This window comes from Dendropsophus ebraccatus, chromosome 6 (genome assembly GCF_027789765.1).
Source record: "Dendropsophus ebraccatus isolate aDenEbr1 chromosome 6, aDenEbr1.pat, whole genome shotgun sequence".
Lineage (NCBI taxonomy): Eukaryota > Metazoa > Chordata > Amphibia > Anura > Hylidae > Dendropsophus > Dendropsophus ebraccatus.
In genome coordinates this window covers 52,117,330-52,135,905 of record NC_091459.1, presented here as the reverse complement: position 1 = coordinate 52,135,905, position 18,576 = coordinate 52,117,330, and the positions used below count along the sequence as shown (strand labels likewise).

At 40.4% G+C, this 18,576-nt stretch overlaps 1 protein-coding gene across 8 annotated transcripts in view; it reads right to left on the bottom strand.

The window, feature by feature from the left end:
• The window catches only part of EYA4 (EYA transcriptional coactivator and phosphatase 4), a 251,265-nt gene that overhangs the window by 93,915 nt on the left and 138,774 nt on the right, over positions 1-18,576 (bottom strand). For 5 of the 8 annotated variants that reach the window (XM_069973716.1, XM_069973718.1, XM_069973717.1 and 2 more), the window contains exon 4: positions 5,284-5,405. In XM_069973716.1, coding sequence (XP_069829817.1) covers positions 5,284-5,405 — 122 coding nt within the window. Of the gene's footprint in view, positions 1-4,212; positions 4,282-5,283; positions 5,406-18,576 lie in introns of all 8 variants that reach the window. The other 3 variants (XM_069973713.1, XM_069973715.1, XM_069973714.1) reach the window with 1 other exon arrangement.

The window sequence follows — 18,576 nt, the reverse complement described above, 5'->3', positions numbered from 1 at the left end:
AAAGTAAATAGTTTAAAATACTTAAGTGAACAAGGACACATTAAATATTAATTGCTCTTACTTAGACTAATTTATCAGAAAAAAAACCTGTATTGAATTACGCTCTTCTTCCCATATCAAATAACAGCAACTTAACCAGTAGTCTTCCTCCTTTGTTGATGTAAATGACATTAATGTATTTGAAGATATACAGCGTGTGAATTGTGACAATTTCTCTTTCATGTTATGTGTTTTACAAAACTACATTACTTTTTGTCATTTGGTCCTGCTAAGTTTGATTAAATACTACGATATTCCATTTTGTATTGTTGTTGTACATGTTTTGAACATATCACATATAATATATTAAGAAGAAATTCCATAATTAACAATTTTTTAAGGTCCCTGTCATTTCACATGTCAAAGTTTTGATCGGTCAGGTTTTAGGTGTTCAGACTCTCACTGATTGTTGGAACGAGATAGGAGGAGTGTGTGGCCTAGAACTTCACTCCCCATCCTGCTTCAGGAGGTGGACTCTATATTAATAATAATAGTAATTCCATGGAGGAAAAAAAACCACACGGCTCACACTGACCGTCCGCTTCTCAGCATACTTAATACTAACATCAGAAATTAGTTACAATTTGATCAAAGTGTATGAGCCTGTATACTGTTTCAAGGTTCCGGATTTATGTGGGTCCCTAAGCTAAAATGGTACAGTAGCGCGATGAACACCATTGCTGCAACAATGCCCAAGAAGGGAGCAAACCAGCAGTCTAGAGGCCCCACTGCTTCCAGACAACCCTCTGAGCCCCACAACCCCAGACACTGCGCTGCAGAAAAAAAAAAAAAACAGGCAAAGCACCAATATATTAAAGTAGCAGCATTTTTGGGGGGGAATTGGCCCCCCACTGCAGGCTGGCATGTATATTTACCCATGTCATTTCGGTGTTCAGATGCTGTTTGGATCCTGCTAGCATTGACCCCTAATCTTTCTCCAAGGCTTTTAAAGACCGAAATCAGGGTCTTCCAAGCATGTCTATGAGAGCACTGTCATAGAGATGCATTGAAGACTTTAACTTCCGGTCTCCTTAGCTGCGGGCCAGCCAGAGGTCACCTTGGTGCCAGTGGGACTTACTGTAAATGGTTTCCTTGCACCACATGTCAGAAGTTTGTATCTGCCAGGGTCCTGGTGCTGAGACCCCCAATGATCGATAGAATGAAGAGGCAGATGTGCGCAGCAGTGTGCGCGCTCCCTCTTCATCTTTATCTTAGTCGAGGCAGTCAACAGAATTGTAATGAAGCCCTATGGAACTTCCAGTACCCCAAGTATTGGAAGTTCCATAGGGCTACATTATAATTCCGTGTTCTGCTACTTTAGTAGTGAGGCGGAGATGAAGAGGCAGAGTGCTTGCTGCTGTGCGCAGCTTCCCATTTATTCTAAAGATTGGCGGGGTTATCAGCACCCAGATCCTGACCGATACAAACTTCTCACATGTCGCTATGATATGTCAGAAGTTGTTTAAGTGATAGGTACCGTTTACGTATATAGAGTATATCTACTACTGTAGCAAGAAGGGGAGCACAGTAAGTCAGCAGGGAAAAGCACTTGTGTTCTCCTCCTGGCCTAGTCTAATGATCAGTGGGGATCTAAACACCCAAAACCTGATGAACATTCAACAGCATCCACAGGAGTTTTTCACTGTTCAAGGTTTTATTCCATGTCTAAATACAAAAAAATGCAATGATTCAACCAGAACTGGCCTTTTTCAAGCATGTGACATGTCAGAAGTTTTTTTTTTTAATGATATGACAGGGACACTTATAGATCTATGGGGAATTGAAATTTCTACTGTTGCCCCCAGAGTCCTTCAAAGGAGTATAGATTGTCATTAATAAAAATGTTACTCCAATAATATAAACTAATAAGGCTTTACACATGTTGTTGAGTTTTGTTGTTGTACAATTTGAAGGAAAATCATGGCAAAAAATGCATTAAAAAAACAACAAAAATGCCATGTGTGAACATTGGCTAAAACAAGTCTTTGATTGCAATTATTTACCCATTGGGGCAAAAAGATGTGCAAAGCCACACGCCTGGACCTTGATCATCTACAGCAGGCATGTCAAACTCTAGCCTGCAGTGCCATTATTTTTGGCCTGCAGAGAAAATATATAGATTTCGAAAGCTGTTCCAATGATAGGACATGACAGCTAATTATATTACCAGTGGTATAATCTTCTGCAGTACACGCCAACACAGGCAGCCGCATCCTGCAGCTGGAGGAGTCACAGCATGGGAGTCGTGAAAAATAAGTCCAGCCCATTCACCTAAGTGGGAGAAGCAAACTACCATGTGTGGAACTAGTGGGGGGAGCAATTACTATGTGGGGCACTAATGAGAGTAGTTACTATGTGGGGTACTAATGAGAGTAGTTACTGTGCAGGGCACTAATGGAAGTAGTTACTATGTGGGTCACTAATGGGAGCATTTACTCTGTGGGGTACAAATGGGCAGAGTAGTTACTACGTAGGGCACTAATAGGAGTAGTTTCTATGTGGGATACTAATGGGCGGAGTAGTTACTCTGTGGGGAACTACTAGGGTAATTAACAGCTGTATGGGGCACTATTGAGGGAGGCTGACCACTATTTGGGGGACTATTGAGGGGGGTTGACTACTATTTGGGGCACTATTGAGGGGGGTTGACTACTATTTGGGGTACTATTGAGGGGTGCTGACTACTATATGGGCCACTATTGGCGGGCTTACTACTATATAGGGCACTATTGAGGTGCTGACTATTATATGAGACACTAATATGGGATTACCTACTGTAACTACTTTTTAAGGCAGTATTAGGGGCACTATTAAGGGACCTAATAGCACATGGGCTACAGAAGTGGCTATTTTACCATTTTGGGCACTAGGGATGGGGAGCTTGTATATAGGTGGGTAAGAGGTGTTATTATCTAAGGTGAGCAATCGATATGACATGGGGAGAGCAAGTTCTGTGGCCAGTCTAGGGCCTGTTGCACAGTAAATTCACCACTGATGTCCACGTCCCTGTCATACATACAGCCCACAATGCTGGAAGCTACCTGCCAAAGAGAAAATGCGGCTGTGACATGGACGCTTTCCTTACAGTGCCAGGAATGCCACACACCATTCTAACAGTGCCAGGAATGCCGCACGCCTTTCTAAGAGTCCTATTTCACGGGCCGAGGAGGGCCCGATCAACAATCTAAATGAGCGCCGATCTGCTAGATCGTCGCTCGTTTTCTGGGCCTATTCCACGGCCCGATGATCATTGAGCGAGGGCTGCAGGGACATCGTTAGCGATGTCCTTGCAGCCCTTGCAGCATACATTACCTGTCAGGTCTTCTGCTTCGCTCTGTCTTCCTCCCCGGGTCCCGCGTGTTCTGGCTTCAGAATGGCCTGTCAGCTGACAGGCCATTCTGAAGCCAGAGTGCACGGGACCCGGGGAGGAAGACTGAGCGGAGCAGAAGACCTGACAGGTAATGTATGCTGCTGCTTCTCAAATTGTCGGTCGCCCGCCGTGCACCGCTATTCAACTGTAGCAATGTGCGGTGGGGGAACGATGATTTTAGGTCTGGCCCTAAATGAATGATTAGTCGATGACATGATCGGCTGATCGTTCTCTCTATTTCACAGAGTGTTAATCAGCCGATTCGGCCGATTATCGTTACTGTGGAATAGGGCCCTTACAGTGCCAGGAATGCTGCGCCAACGCTTCAATAAATATCAAGGTTGGCCCGCGACTTTGTCCATTTTTTTTTTTTCATTTTGGCCCTGTCTATTTGAGTTTGACAGCTCTCACCTACAGTATGTGTTCATTCAAAAAATGGCATATGATTTCAAAATTTCAAGTTCTTTACATAGTAAAGATAATTTTTAAGACTAACAAAAACTTAGATCCATCTTATTAGCCTCTTAATGCTTTAATATGTAACCAAAGGTCCACTAAAGATACAACTGTTACAAAACAGCACAAAGAAGTGCATGAAACACATAGACAGCTAAAGCTAAAGCAGAATATCTCGCTATTACAGGAAATTTATGTAGAATGCATTTGATTCTCACACTAAGAAAGTCTGAAATTGAGATTGTAGGTAAACACTGCAAACCACACAAAATATAGTGAGAAACAAACACCTCAATCAGAAAGCCTCGCAAACACCATGCAGAATACTAATATAGAGTAATTCCTACTTGTTGCAGAAGAGGGTGTGCTGCAGCTGAGCAGCCAGTCAGCAGTATTTAGGACAGTCATATTCTCCCCTGAGAATTGGAATTTAATAATATTTTATTTCTTAATTTAATATAATTGCACCCACTTCCGTCATCATTACGCTAAAGTGTATTGTACTGCTTTGTTATGTTGCTATAAAACTTTAATTGGTATCATTATATTAGCATACAGTACATGGGGTCCCAAATAGGATATCTTGATACAGGCATGGAAAGTACCATTGAGATTAAATTAAAGGATGTCATAGATCATGTCAGGTGGCATGTGCATATTATGTGCTCAAATAATCATGGATGAAAGACCTGTCTGTAAGACACTGCTGTAATATTAACTTCCCCCTGAGCACTGCTATGAAGTGCCCACCTTATGGGCACTACTATCTGACTAGCACAATTTTAAAGTGTCACTGTTGTTATAACTTTCAAAATCTAAATTAACAGTAGATGTGATATAAAGCAAGTTTGCAATTTACATTCGTTATTTTTTAATTATCATGGAAAACACAGCACTTCCTGTTTTCTGACTTTTTTTCCCCTCAAAAACAGGAAACAGTCAGAAAACAGGAAGTCCTGTGTATCCCAGGCCATCTGTGCGCTCACAGAGAGAAGGCAAGACAGATTGAGCCCTGACTCTCTGTACTGGACAGAATTCCTGTGTTTAGTCTCTTTTTTTCAACCAGCAAAAGTCAGAAAATCTGCCTTCCGGAGACTGGACCTGGCTTTCTGGTAAGTTCAGCTTTGTTTTACAGTATGATAACAACCACAAAAATAAGGAATGAATATTGCAAATTTGCTTTATTTCACATCTATTGTTGATTTCGATTTTGAAAGCTCTAACAACAGGGACACTTTAAGGGTAGATCTGCATTGAGACTTTGCTGGCTCTATTACCTTGCCTATGCTCTTGTATGGGCCTTACAATTTGGAGGTAATATGTTCTGTATGTGGAGATTGCTGGAGAAAAAGCTAATGCAAAGGAATTAAATAACTTCTCATCAACTTAAATCTTTTAATGAAAAAAGAAAAACTTACCTCCTGTACCATTGGTAGTGATATTGCTGCTGCTGATATTTGACTTATCCAGCTTGGAGGCAGATGCATCTCCACTACCAACACGATTATGCGGACTTGCTAGGTCCTGCATTTCCATAGACCTATTGGGAAAAATATGTACATAGTATTTATAGCCCAAGTAATACATAATTTGTATCTGAGATATAACAGTACTGCTGATCAAATGGAAATATTAGATCTTATATCTATGGAGAGACCCAGCCTTACAGCAGCAAGTTCTTTCAGCAATTCTTCATGAAATAGTATGTAAAATAACTCTCTGCCAGAAGAAGGAAATTCATCTTTGCAGACTAAAGTAAACTGTCAATTTGTGTCCAACCCTATAGGTAACACTGGACACACTTTTTTCTGGGGTTAAACCTTCCAACCTCTGCATATAGGCACAATTGATAAAGGGCTAATAGTTTTAAGCCCTTAGAATTTGCATCACCAGATCTCATGTTCTACGAGTCACTACTTCCAGAGAAGGTCTGTTTTGTGACCGATTGACTTAGGCGACACTATTTAGACACTGCAATGATAAAGTCAACTGTGAGATCTAATGGACAACCTGATAAATAATTCTGATGGGAAATGACATATTTCACTGGTGCTTCCCTGAAATTTTATATTCATATGACATACACTCTACTTAAAGAGAACCAATCATGGACGAAAGTAAAAAAAAATGTATTCCCTAATTAGATGTAAATCATAATTTTATTGACATTTGTAAATATAATTCATTATTTTTATTGCCACTTTTTTAACTATTCACTTTTTACTTTCCTGTCTCGAGATGGCTCTTTTCAAAAGACAGGAAACTCCCGTCATGCAGAGCTGCAGGAAAGGTTCCCATGATCCTTTGCCTGCCGCTCCGTTAATACACATACGGATCGCTGTGTATTATCTAAAGTCCCTCTTCTCTAATCTATTTATGAAGATACAGACTGCCTCTGCAGTCTGTATCTTTATACTTTACCTAATCCTCTTCTTCGGTGCAGCAAGGCCGGCGCCGCCATCTTGATTACGTCACTTGCGGCACTGAAGCAGAGGATAGGTAAAGTATAAAGATACAGACTGCAAATGCAGTCTGTATCTTCATAAAGTCTATCTATGAAGATACAGACTGCCTTTGCAGTCTGTATCTGTATACTTTACCCGATCCTCTGTTCCCTGGCTGTTCCGGCGGCGCCGCCATCTTGATGACGTCATGCTGGAACGCACCGCTGGAACGCAAGTGACGTCATCAAGATGGTGGCGCCCACCGGAAAAGCCAGGGAACAGAGGATCAGGTAAAGTATAAAGATAAAGACTGCAAATGCAGTCTGTATCTTCAGGAATAGACTTAGGGAGAGATGTACTTTCATAATAGGGACAGTTACATTTAACACGTACAGGATCTGCAGCAGATTTGCAGCAGATTTGATGGCCCTGAATTGATTTGCTTTGTATCTGCAGCTTCAAATATGCTGCAGATCCTGTACATTTGAACGCACCCTAAGAGTACAAACACACATACACCGTATATGCAGCAGATACGCAGCAGATTTGATGGTGCAGATTTAATGCTGTGTTCAGTTATTTAGATATAATCTGCTGCCTAACTGCTGCGTTTCTGCTGTGTTTGTTTGTACCCTAAGGGTGCGTTCACACTTACCGGATCTGCAGCTGATTTTCATTTAAGTAACTGAACACAGCAGCAAATCTGCACCATCAAATCTGCTGCGGATCTGTTGCAGATCTGCTGCAGATCCTGTAGGTGTGAACGCACCCTAAATGGGTATTCTGGTCATATCCTTTTTTTGTTTAATAAATATATTAAAGAAAATGTGTGTTTCTGTAGCACAACACTGACAGACTAATGTCTATAAGGGGTGAACCTGCTAACCCCACTCCTACAGTAACCCAAGAACCTAAACAATATAAACCCCAATAAATACAAACACAACATACTTTGGCGGACGATATTGCAGTGTAGGCTGCATTTTATTTGAACCATTAACAAATGGGGAGGCCCGACGCAAATTACATTTCATCCAGAAATGTAAAAGAGTCCATTTCTGAGGGTAGTCCGCCAGACAGACCCTCCACCTTGACGGCAGCGACACCGTAAAGCAGAACAGTCCCTGCCAAGGGGCCCCTAATGTGCCTGTCATAACCTTGGTTGAAGGATCGCGATTTCCACCTCACATAATAGTTACATAGTTAATAAGATTGAAAATAGTTCATCAAGTTCAATGTATAGTATAACCCTAATGTGTTGATCCAGAGGAAGGCAAAAACCCTCATAAGGCCGGTGCGACTCTAAAGTAGCAAACAGAATAAATCCCTGGATCAACAACCTTTTACATAATAAAATGACAATGACAAATGACATAATAAAATTGCATGAACCATACAACAAAACAATGGGGTGGATGGGAGGGATCTGAAAAATGTGTTCTGCTTTTGACCAGGCTACCTTCTCTTTATACCTCTTTATGCCTCTGAATACTAATCCCTCTTTGTTCTTACACAAAGACCTCTTGCTCCCCCACCCCCCTCTCTCTCACCAGTGGACATTTTTTTTGCCTAGTTTTTGGCTGTGGCCTATTTACCCCTACTATACTAGAACCCACTTTTTTTTTAATCACCTGAATGAAATAGACAGATGTCTGCTGCTTTTGTCAGGGTAAATTGAGGCTGGTATATGAGGAGCTATATGTTTCTCATTTCCAATCAGTAGCAAAAACTATAATATCCTGTAATCCATCAAAATGGTCCCTACTGTTTTTCTATTGCACATATGTAATATATGGCTGAAATGTCCATGAAACAAGATCAACAAATCAGTGGTAATTGTGCCTTAAAGGAATTCAGAAGTTCAGAAATGTGGTTATTATCGTGTAAAGCATCTTATGTCCAAGGTCAGGTTTGTGTTGTTGAATCATGGCGTTGGCCCCAAGGAAGGTTTGGTTAGCAGGGTTTAGGCTTTCTGCTCTCTTGATGCACCTACATTTTGGGTATAACATTCATCAGTTTATTTAATATGTTTCAGGCTATGTTGCCAACATATTTTTTCTTGTCCATTTATAATTGTTTGAAATGACTACAGTTATTTTGGAGTTTGGCTGCCTGTCAATGCAATGATGGCTGTTGCTACATTATTCTAGTTTTGGTGGACGGATTGGAAAGTGGTTAAAGTGGTTTTCAGGGCAGATCTGAAAGATAGGTACATGTCTCCCCAATGCAGTAAAATAATTAAAGCTGGTATCAGTAGCGGATTAAAACAGGTCCGTTTCGGGTGGTAACCCGGGGCTCTGAGCTCCTGGGGGGCCCATGGCCCCTGAAACAGACTTATACTTTCAGTGGTGTATTATTTCCAGGCTACAGTTCTGCCATGATTTGCATAAAAATCGCTGCTTTTTACCGCAATTTTGCACAAATCAGGGCAAAACTGCAGCCAGGAGACAATGCAGTAAAATTAGAGAACATACTAAAGGACCTTATCATGTGACAATGATGTCACCACAGGTCCTTTACAGGCTACATTATGGAGAAAAAAAAGACTAAAGCTAGCGTCACCATAGTTACAGTGGGTTGGGGGGGCAAGTTTGGTGAACAGCCCGAGGCCCATGGTAAAGTTAATCTGCCCCTGGCTGGTATACTTACCATTGCAGCTCCCGCTGTCACATCTTTTGGTTCTCACTCCTGTTCTTTTCAACTAGTCACTATGTCACTAGTCACTGTGCTGAGCAGGGAACAGGACATTATTGAAAGTAAAAAATGACAACACAGAGTGAGGACCAGAGGATCTGACAGTGGGAGCTGTGGGGGAGCAGTGAAGGTAAGTATGTCTGCTTTTATTACATCTGAATTCACAGGAATAGTCTTTGTAAGATAACCCTTTAGAATCTGATAACGTTAATTTTACCATTTGTTTTAATGATATATACCATTTTACTGCAAACAAATCTGACCAAACTTACAGATTCCACATACAGTACCTTATATCAGCATTATTCTCAGCCAAATAATAATAGTGATAAAAAAATAAATAATAACAATAATAACAATATATCTATGTAGCGCTAACATATTCAACAGCACTTTACAATTCTGGGGTTACATATATAGACATAAATAGACATTACATAGATATACATTTAGTTGTCAAGTCAAACATTAGGAGTAAGAACTGCAAGACCATACAATGTATATGAAAAGGGTTTGAGACAAAAGACAGGGGCTGATGTGCTTATAGGGGTTATCCAGCGTTAGAAAAACATGGCCACTTTTTTCCAGAGACAACACAACTGTTGTCTCCAGTTCAGGTGTGGTTTGCAATTAAGCTCCATTTACTTCAATGGAATGGAGTTGCAAAACCTACACCCAAACTGGAGACAAGTGCATTGCTGTTTCTGGGAGAAAGTGGACATGTTTTTCTAATGCTAGTAACCCATTTAATTTCTACAATGTTCCCTCCGTATTTTGTATTTAGGCTTGTTCAAGTAAACCATGTTATGCTTGATGAAAGTGCATAATGCTCTTCAACCTTACATTAGTTACGCTATAGATGGTTTGATTTGGAACAACCTATTTACTAAGAGTGAATGCCTTATTTATAAGTATTTTATTTCTTTCTAGTATTGTTATTACTGAGTTACTAAATTCCATGCATAATACGATACCAGGCTAAACTGAATGTAGATAGCGGATCTCCTAAATAATAGCCAAAAGCATATTTTAGTCACAGGAATGAGCAAAATAAAGGTCTGTTATATGATTATTAGGCTACTTTGTAAAGGTTAGGTGAAAATGCTAAATTTCACAGACACTCCATTAAATGCCTAATTTTATCACTTCACAGCTCTGGATTTGAATAGAGGGCCACATGTGTTTGCTTTCAAAGCAATGCTTTAGACTACTCTGGAAAGGGAGCCTATGCATATAGGACCTTCTAAAGCAATGAAAGATTTTATTTTACCTTTTTAAAATGGCATGTTTTTCCTATATTGAGTGAGGAGCAAAACATAAAGCACCTAGGAGAACAAGGCAGTACAGACAGTCCATCTGCAATTCAACCACATGAAAGACCCATGGGCAAATTCAAAACCATTAACAGAAGTGCCAGGAAAATCTGCCAAAGAGCCAGATGCTGCTAAGCATTGAGCGATATCTTCCACAGGTTGTCATCTGAATCCTCTAATTACTAGTCAAAGGGAGAAAGTAAGAAGAATCAGATGATTCATGTACATGGGAACTGTACACACACACATCACCAAAAATCCAGACAGGAATTTTTGGGTTTTAGCCTTCACAATATGGCACTATAAACCTCCAGAGGTTTACTACTCCTGATCATGGAAAACAGGATTCGGGTGGCACAGTGGTTCCCATGATGAATATGACTAGGTTCATATCATGGTTCTGCATCCTGATCCAGTTTTTTTTCTCCATCTTTTAAAAAAGTCAGTTGTTTTACAGAAAGCAGCAATATGATTTTTAAATGGAATCTGTCCCTAGGTTATATATAGGAGAATGGATTTTGTGCAGTGCCACTAACCCTTCCCTTCAGCTGCTGATTGATAGCTGAATGCCTATATACAGTATAGGCAACTTTCAATCAGTGGCCGGTGGGCGGAGTGTGCTGGTGCTCATGGATATCCAGAACTATCGAGCACACACATAATGGAGAGGACTAGTGTGTGGGTGCTTTTGAATATCCAGGATGACTGAACACATGGGCATAACTGAGATAACTAGTGTGCTACTGCTCATGAATATCTAGGACTACTGAGCACATGCACATAATGTAGGGCACTAGTGTGCTGTGCTCATGAACATACAGGACTATTGAGCACATGCACATAATGGAGAGGACTAGTGTGTTGGGGTACATAAATATCCAGCACTACTGAGCACATGCACATAAGAAGTCCTGTGTGAGTTTTAATATTATTTCATATACATTAGTGTTAAAAGGTATTGGAACACAGTTATGTTAGGGTATTTTAGTAGGCTTAGTGCTGTTAATTATCTATGACATCATGTGTATTGTGATTGGCTTATTGCTGTATAAATATCATGTTAAAACCTACTATGTATAAGCTTGGATAAAATACTTTTGTGGTTGAAGTTTATCCCTATGTGCCATGATGGAATAAAAACACATTGAGAGAGATTTATCAAATAGTGCAAACTGCCCACAACAACCAATCACAGCTCAGCTTTAGGCTTTGCTGGAAGGAAAGAGGAGCTGTAATTGGTTGCTGTGGGCAGTTTGCACCAGTCTAAATTTTACACCCTTTGATAAATCTCCCCCATTGTATTTTTGCGCCTTACTACTGCCTAGGATGCTGTTACCTTTAGGCCCCGTTCCCACTGAGCAAAACTAGCGGAATCCCGCGGCGGAATTGTCAGCCGCGGAATGCCGTTTGTTTTCCGCTCGTAATGGGAGTCTATGGGAGGCACGCGCTCTTGCCCTGTCCGTGCTGAAGAATGAACATGTCCGCCGCGGAATTCCGCTAGTTTTGTTCAGTGGGAACGGGGCACTCTCTCTATGGAGTTCTAAATGAACTGTAGAACTGGTAACTTTGTTTCATCCAACTACTTAGTTATTAAGTGTGAATACAGCTTTGAGCTGATTATAGGAGTGCTTTGGATTTTTTGCAATTTTTCTAAAGACTTATCAGCAACATCTGCTTTATCCCAACATGGCAGGGAAGGCGGGACCCCGTTGTCATAGATACCTGACTATCACCAGTGACAGTCATGCATAATATAATCTGTCTCCAGGGGAATGCAAAGCTGCCCAGTTTATTAGGAATGCTGGAGCATTGGGCCAATCACAGGTGGTCCGTGATGGCAGGAAATTCAAATGGTTTTGAATAGTTTGATAAGCTTGCTCTTTCTGCATCATTAATATTTACCCAGTTTTTACCCTTTGTTTCTGGCCTTTTGCCTGTTAAGCTGACTATGTCCCTGGATCCTTACAGTGTACTGGGCTACTATATGTGTTTGACCCTGGCTAACTTTCTGGTTCTTATTTGGTATTTTTTTAGTACTGTACTTGTTGTTGCTCTTGCAAATGACTTTGATCAGTGACATGTTTATTAGACTATCTCTTGTTTCTCATCTGTTCCCAGTTGGTGGTGACATGGACTGTTGACTCTTCTTCCCTGACGAGTTCAGCACTTAGCAGTGTAGGGACTGTCACCCAGTTGGGGCTTGCCTTCTAGGGCAGTATGTTAAACAGTAAGGGACAGAGGACTAAGTTCAGCTTAGGGCTCTCTGTTCCCCCACTGATGTGACAGTCCATTTACCTTTTCTTTTACAAAAATAAACCGTGATGGAAACTTGTCAAATGGACATGCTCAGACACTTTTATCCATAATGGAAATCTGGGGAGCGCAGTTTAAAAACCATGGTTATATTCCAGGATGACTAGTTGATAACAGAATATGTAATTAATCCCTATTTACGTCCTGCGGTCGTTAAAGGAAGTTCAGTGCGGGGCCGCGCGGTGACCCCGCTCTGAACCGCCGCGGTCCCGGGTGCCGCACGTAGCCTGGGGCCTCGGCTATTAGTGGGCATGGTCCGATCGCCGTGCCCGCTAATTATTTGTAATAAAAAGCGATCAAAAAGTCGCATATGCGCAATCAAGGTACCTATAGAAAGAACACATCATGGCGCAAAAAGTGACACCTCACACAGCCCCATAGACCAAAGGATAAAAGCACTATAAGCCTGGGAATGGAGCGATCTTAAGGAACATATTTTTGTTAACAATGGTTTGAATTTTTTACAAGCCATCAGATAAAATAAAAATTATACATGTTATATATCGTTGTAATCCTAACAACTTGGCGGACATATAATACCCCCCAAATAAACAAAATGTTTTTTTTTTCCTCAATTTCACCACACATTTATTTTTTTCCTGCTTTTGCAGTGTACTTTATGAAAAAATTCAGCCTGTCATTGCAAAGTACAATTAGTGGCGCAAAAAATAAGGGCTAATGTGGGTTTCTAGGTGAAAAATTGTAATTGCTATGGCCTTTTAAACACAAGAAGGAAAAAACAAAAACGCAAAACAGAACGAAATTGGCCCGGTCCTTAAGGGGTTAAAGATTTGGTGGTGGCATAAAGACTACTAAATGGAATACATGTTAGCAAGTTTTGTTGGCAATTATAGGTGAGTGTATTTACATTAGGAGACTTTTATTTTACTAGTCTGAAAAAACAAAAGTGCTGCTTTCCTTATTAACGGTACGATACAGTACACCCGGAGATACCAGTGTGATGCCAGCTGTATATGTATATGGTTAATTAGGAAAGCGACACTTTTCATTTTCAGACTAAATAAATTGAACTCCTAAATAAATTGAACTCCTATAACTACAAGTTGTAACTAGAGTTGAGAGAACTTTGAGCCCACTCTGGTTAGCCCAGACCCTGTTTGGCATTTCATTACTGGTGGCTGCTGAAGTTGGATGCAGCCTTAGGTAGTCCTGGAAAACATGGATACATCATGTTTGAAAGTTTGCTCAATTCTAATTCAAAAAAATTTAAATATGGCAACCATTAACAGTAACAACACATATGATAACGTTACAGGGAATATCCACCATCACTCTTGTCTTCAGTTTAAGTATGGTTTTGCAGCTTGGTTTTATTGAAGTGAATGGAGCAGAACTGTGAAAGATAACAACTATGTTTTTCTAATACTAGATAATCCCTGTAAGATGAATGCGGTAAATGCTGTAAAAACAAACAAACAAATAAAGTGGATTTATCCCCCCCCCCCCTCTGCCCCTAGAATTAAAATGAATATATCATTTATATGTACCCTAGAATATTTTTATAAAAAATATGGATTGGAAGAAGAAGTTAAAGCAGATATTTAGTTATTATTGTGCATTATTGTGTTTTTTTTGTTTGTTTTTTTTTGTTATTTAAATATCTAATAAAATGGGGGCACTGAAAACTTAAACCCTTCATGGGGAAAAAAAACTCTCATAAGGCTACAATGACAGAAAAATATAAAAGTTATAAATCTGATTACACCTCAATAGGTTTGGGTGAAAAAGTGGGGTGGGGGGGACACTAAATCCTCAGGTGACAGCGCTGTTAAAAAAAAAAGTCATAAATATAAATTTAGATATACCACTATTAAAATATCAATGTCTTGTAACAACTAATATAAATACTTTTTGCGATTGCAACTTTAAAGACAAGATTTAGATTTATCAGGATATTTTGCTTTTTCATTAAAAACATCCTGTCATTCTTAAACTGTAGGGCTAAGTGATGACATGTTGCTACCTTTAGCACATTTCCTATGAGACAGCAAATAGCAAAACCAGGAGTACTTTGGATACCTTCACCTTTCACTTTGGCTACAGAAAGGAGCAGAATCAAATCTCAGGAATCCCACACACAAACTTTATCTTCCCCACTGCTAGTGAGAATGGAAACAGTGAAACAGTGAAAGTGATGGCCAGAATATACAAAAAGTGGCTAAAAAGATTGAATTATATTAATATACTCTGTCCTCTAATGCAGTCCCTGAGCTAATCAGGTCCTATGCTGTTTAAGTGAATGTGTCTGTTAATCTATTGCTGTGGTATAGATTTGAATATATCAGAGATAAATTTGTCATGTAACTGTTTCTTTTATGCTATTCTGTAGGTTTACTTGCAGTAACAAGAACTTGGTAGCTTTAATAGTTGTAGTTTTAAGTTAACACAATTTAAATCAACAGTATGTTTCTTAGGAGTAGAGATGAGCAAAACGGACTTCACAAACTGATATTTGTTACAAACTTTGAAAAAGTGTGGGTTGTTTCCACACCAAATTTTTTCCTAGTTCCTAACCAGTTTGTAAAGATGGTGACCGCACACATAAAAAACTGAGGCTCCCTCGGTGTCCTCCTATGGGTCTCCGGTATCCCCCGTCAGCTTGTTTTGTATATATTTACTTATTACAGCCTGTTTTTAATCCATTGTTGCTGTTGGAAATGAAAAACAGCAACATCGGAATGAAAAGTTGCTGTCATAATTAATTATACCTAAAACAAGCTGGCAGGGTAGAAAGCAATCATAATATACAGGGATCATGTCTATTGCTTTCTACCCCACCAGTTTCTTTTGTGTATATTTACTTATGACAGCATGTTTTCATTCCAATGTTGGCATTGGAAATGAAAAACAGCAACATTGGAACAAAAACATGCTGTTATAATTAATTATACACAAAACAGACTGGCAGGGTAGAAAGCAATCTGATTATGCAGGGATGCCTCTATGCAAGGGTAGTATACAAAAAAACTGTATGCAACTGCTTAAAGTCACTCTGTGCCAACAATCTACCCCCCCCCCCCCAAACCACCTGTACCTTCAGATAACTGCTTTTAATCCAAGATCTGTCCTGGGGTCCGTTCATGAGGTGATGCAGTTCTAGTCCTAAAAAACAACTTTTAAACTTGCAGCCCTGTGCCCAACGGCCGTGGCCTAGATTGTGTATGCATTAGGCTGGCACAACCTCTCTGTCCCCCCTCCCCACCCTCCTCATCATTAGGAATGCTCCAGGCAGATTTTCTACTATTCATCACCTGTGTCAGCACGGCATATAGGCTGCATCATTAAGGCACCTGTGTAGTTTTCACTGCAGAGGAATAGGAAAAATGGTGAAGAGGGCAGGGAGGAGGGACGGAGGGGTGGTGCAAAGTTAGCGCACAGAGCTGCAAGTTTAAAAGTTGTTTTTAGGACAATAACTGCATCACCTGCCGAACAGACCCAGGACAGATCTTGTATTAAAAGCAGCTATCCGAAGGTACAAGTGGTTTGGGGGGGAAAGATTGTGGGTACAGAGTCGCTTTAATCCCCTAAAATAATCTAAATTATATTATTTTAGGGGATAAAGAAAAGTTTGGGTTCATCTGAACCAAACTCAAACTCTTTTTCAAATGCAAGTTTATTGAAAAAAAGTATCAGGCATTAATAAACCATATCACATGGGAAATAGCAATCAAAATGGCAGACAAACCCTTCTTTAACCCTTTCCCGCACGAGGACGTAACTGTACGTCCTCGTGCGGGTGTTGGCGTTCAGAGCAGGGACGCGCTCTGAACCGCCGCGGCCCGGGTGCCTCATGTAGCCTGGGATTGCGGCTATTAGCGAGCACGGTCCGATCGCCGTGCCCGCTAATTAGATAATTGGAGGCAGCTGTCAAAGATGACAGCTGCCTCCGATTACCGGATTCAGACGTTCCCTGGTATCTAGTGGGGGAGATCACTCCTCCGGGACGTTGTCCCGGAGGAGCGATCTCCGTTACTGAAGCCGTCCGGGGACCTCTCCAAGATGGCGCCGCCCCCGGCTCGGCACTCGTTTGTTTTCGGCTGCAGCAGCCGAAAGCAAACGAGTGCCGATCTCATTGATCTTTGCTGTATAACTATACAGCAAAGATATCAATGAGAGATCAAAGTGTATATACTAGAAGTCCCCCAGGGGGGCTTCTAGTATATGTGTAAAAAAAAATAAATAAAGTGTTGTTAACAATAAAAAACCCCCTCCCCTAATAAAAGTCTGAATCACCCCCCTTTTCCCAGGTTATAAATAAAAGTAAATACATAAATAAACAAACATGTTTGGTATCGCCGCGTGCGTAATCGCCCAAACTATTAATTAATCACATTCATGATCTCGCACGGTAAACGACGTAATCGCAAAAATATCCCAAAGTGCAAAAGTGCGCATTTTTGGTCGCATCAAATCCAGAAAAATTGTAATAAAAAGCGATCAAAAATAAGCATATGCGCAATCAAGGTACCGATAGAAAGAACACATCATGGCGCAAAAAATGACACCTCATTCAGACCCATAGACCAAAGGATAAAAGCGTTATAAGCCTGGGAAGGGAGCGATTTTAAGGGACATATATTTGTTAACAATGGTTTGAATTTTTTACAGGCCATCAGATAAAAGAAAAGTTATACATGTTACTTATCGTTTTAATCGTAACGACTTGAGGAACATATAAAACATGTCAGTTTTTCCATAGGACACACGGCGTAAAAACACAGTCCCCCCAAAGAAAAAGAATTGTTTTTTTTTTCAATTTCACTGCGCATATAATTTTTTTTTTGTTTCGCAGCATATTTTATGCAAAAGTTCAGCCTGCCATTGCAAAGTACAATTAGTGACGCAAAAAACTAAGGGCTCATGTGGGTCTGTAGGTGTAAAAATGCAAGTTCTATGGCCTTTTAAGCACAAGGAGGAAAAAACGAAAACGCAAAAATGAAAATTAGCCTTGTCCCGAAGGGGTTAATAATAGCCTATGGTGAACTATGCGAGAAAAGTAGGCCCCTCACAGGCCCCTTAGTAAATAGGGAAACTTCCCAATTTGATACTCTCTATATGTAGAGAATGCAGTTTTTAAACAGCTACCTATGATACTTACTGCAAAAAAATTACATAACATTCTCTTGAATACAACTTCATTAAAGGGAAATCCCCATCACCTAAACAATTGTTAGGTTATAAGGATGCTTTGCATTAGCAAAAGTGCTTTCTTTTGAATTCTGTCCCCTTCTCTCACTGTACTGTTGACAGTGGTTGCTTAGGTTCCCGACCATTGCCATCAGTTCTGAGAGAGGTGGCTGGGCTGTGACGCACATAGGTGGTTGGGAGCTAATAAGTATATTTTTATTTTCTCTATGTCTCCCTCTGACATCCAACATCCAGGTTATAAATTGACCTGTCATTCAGTTAAGTACCGCTGCATCCCATCCTCATTCCCCCAGAGGTCCCCCATGTTGAGACTGGAGCACAGCAGGCAAGCTAAATAGGGGGGAACTGTCACTGGGGCCGAAATACCAAAATTCATGCAACGTTGTGTTACATTCACCTCATTGATATCACTAGTAGTTCTATATGGTCCATCCTTAGCTTTATTTTAGTATAAAATGCTTTCCCTTGTCTGCCATTCAAAAGGGTAAACGAGTCATGTCTGTTGCCCCTTAGTGTTCTTGTCTGCAATGCCTCTAGCTCACTTTACACAACTCTCTGTGCCTCCTGCTTTTGTGTTTGACAATCAGGGTGACATTGTAAACGGGAGTACTATGGAGCTCTGGACATGCCTACATGCCTTTTTGACCCCTCCGGACAGCAGATAAAAGCATTCTTTTTTTAAATCAAAATAAAGTTGTGGATGGATACAAAACTACAGGTGTGAGTTAGATGGACATTGATATTTGTGTTTTGACTTTTCGCCATTCATAATAATGAT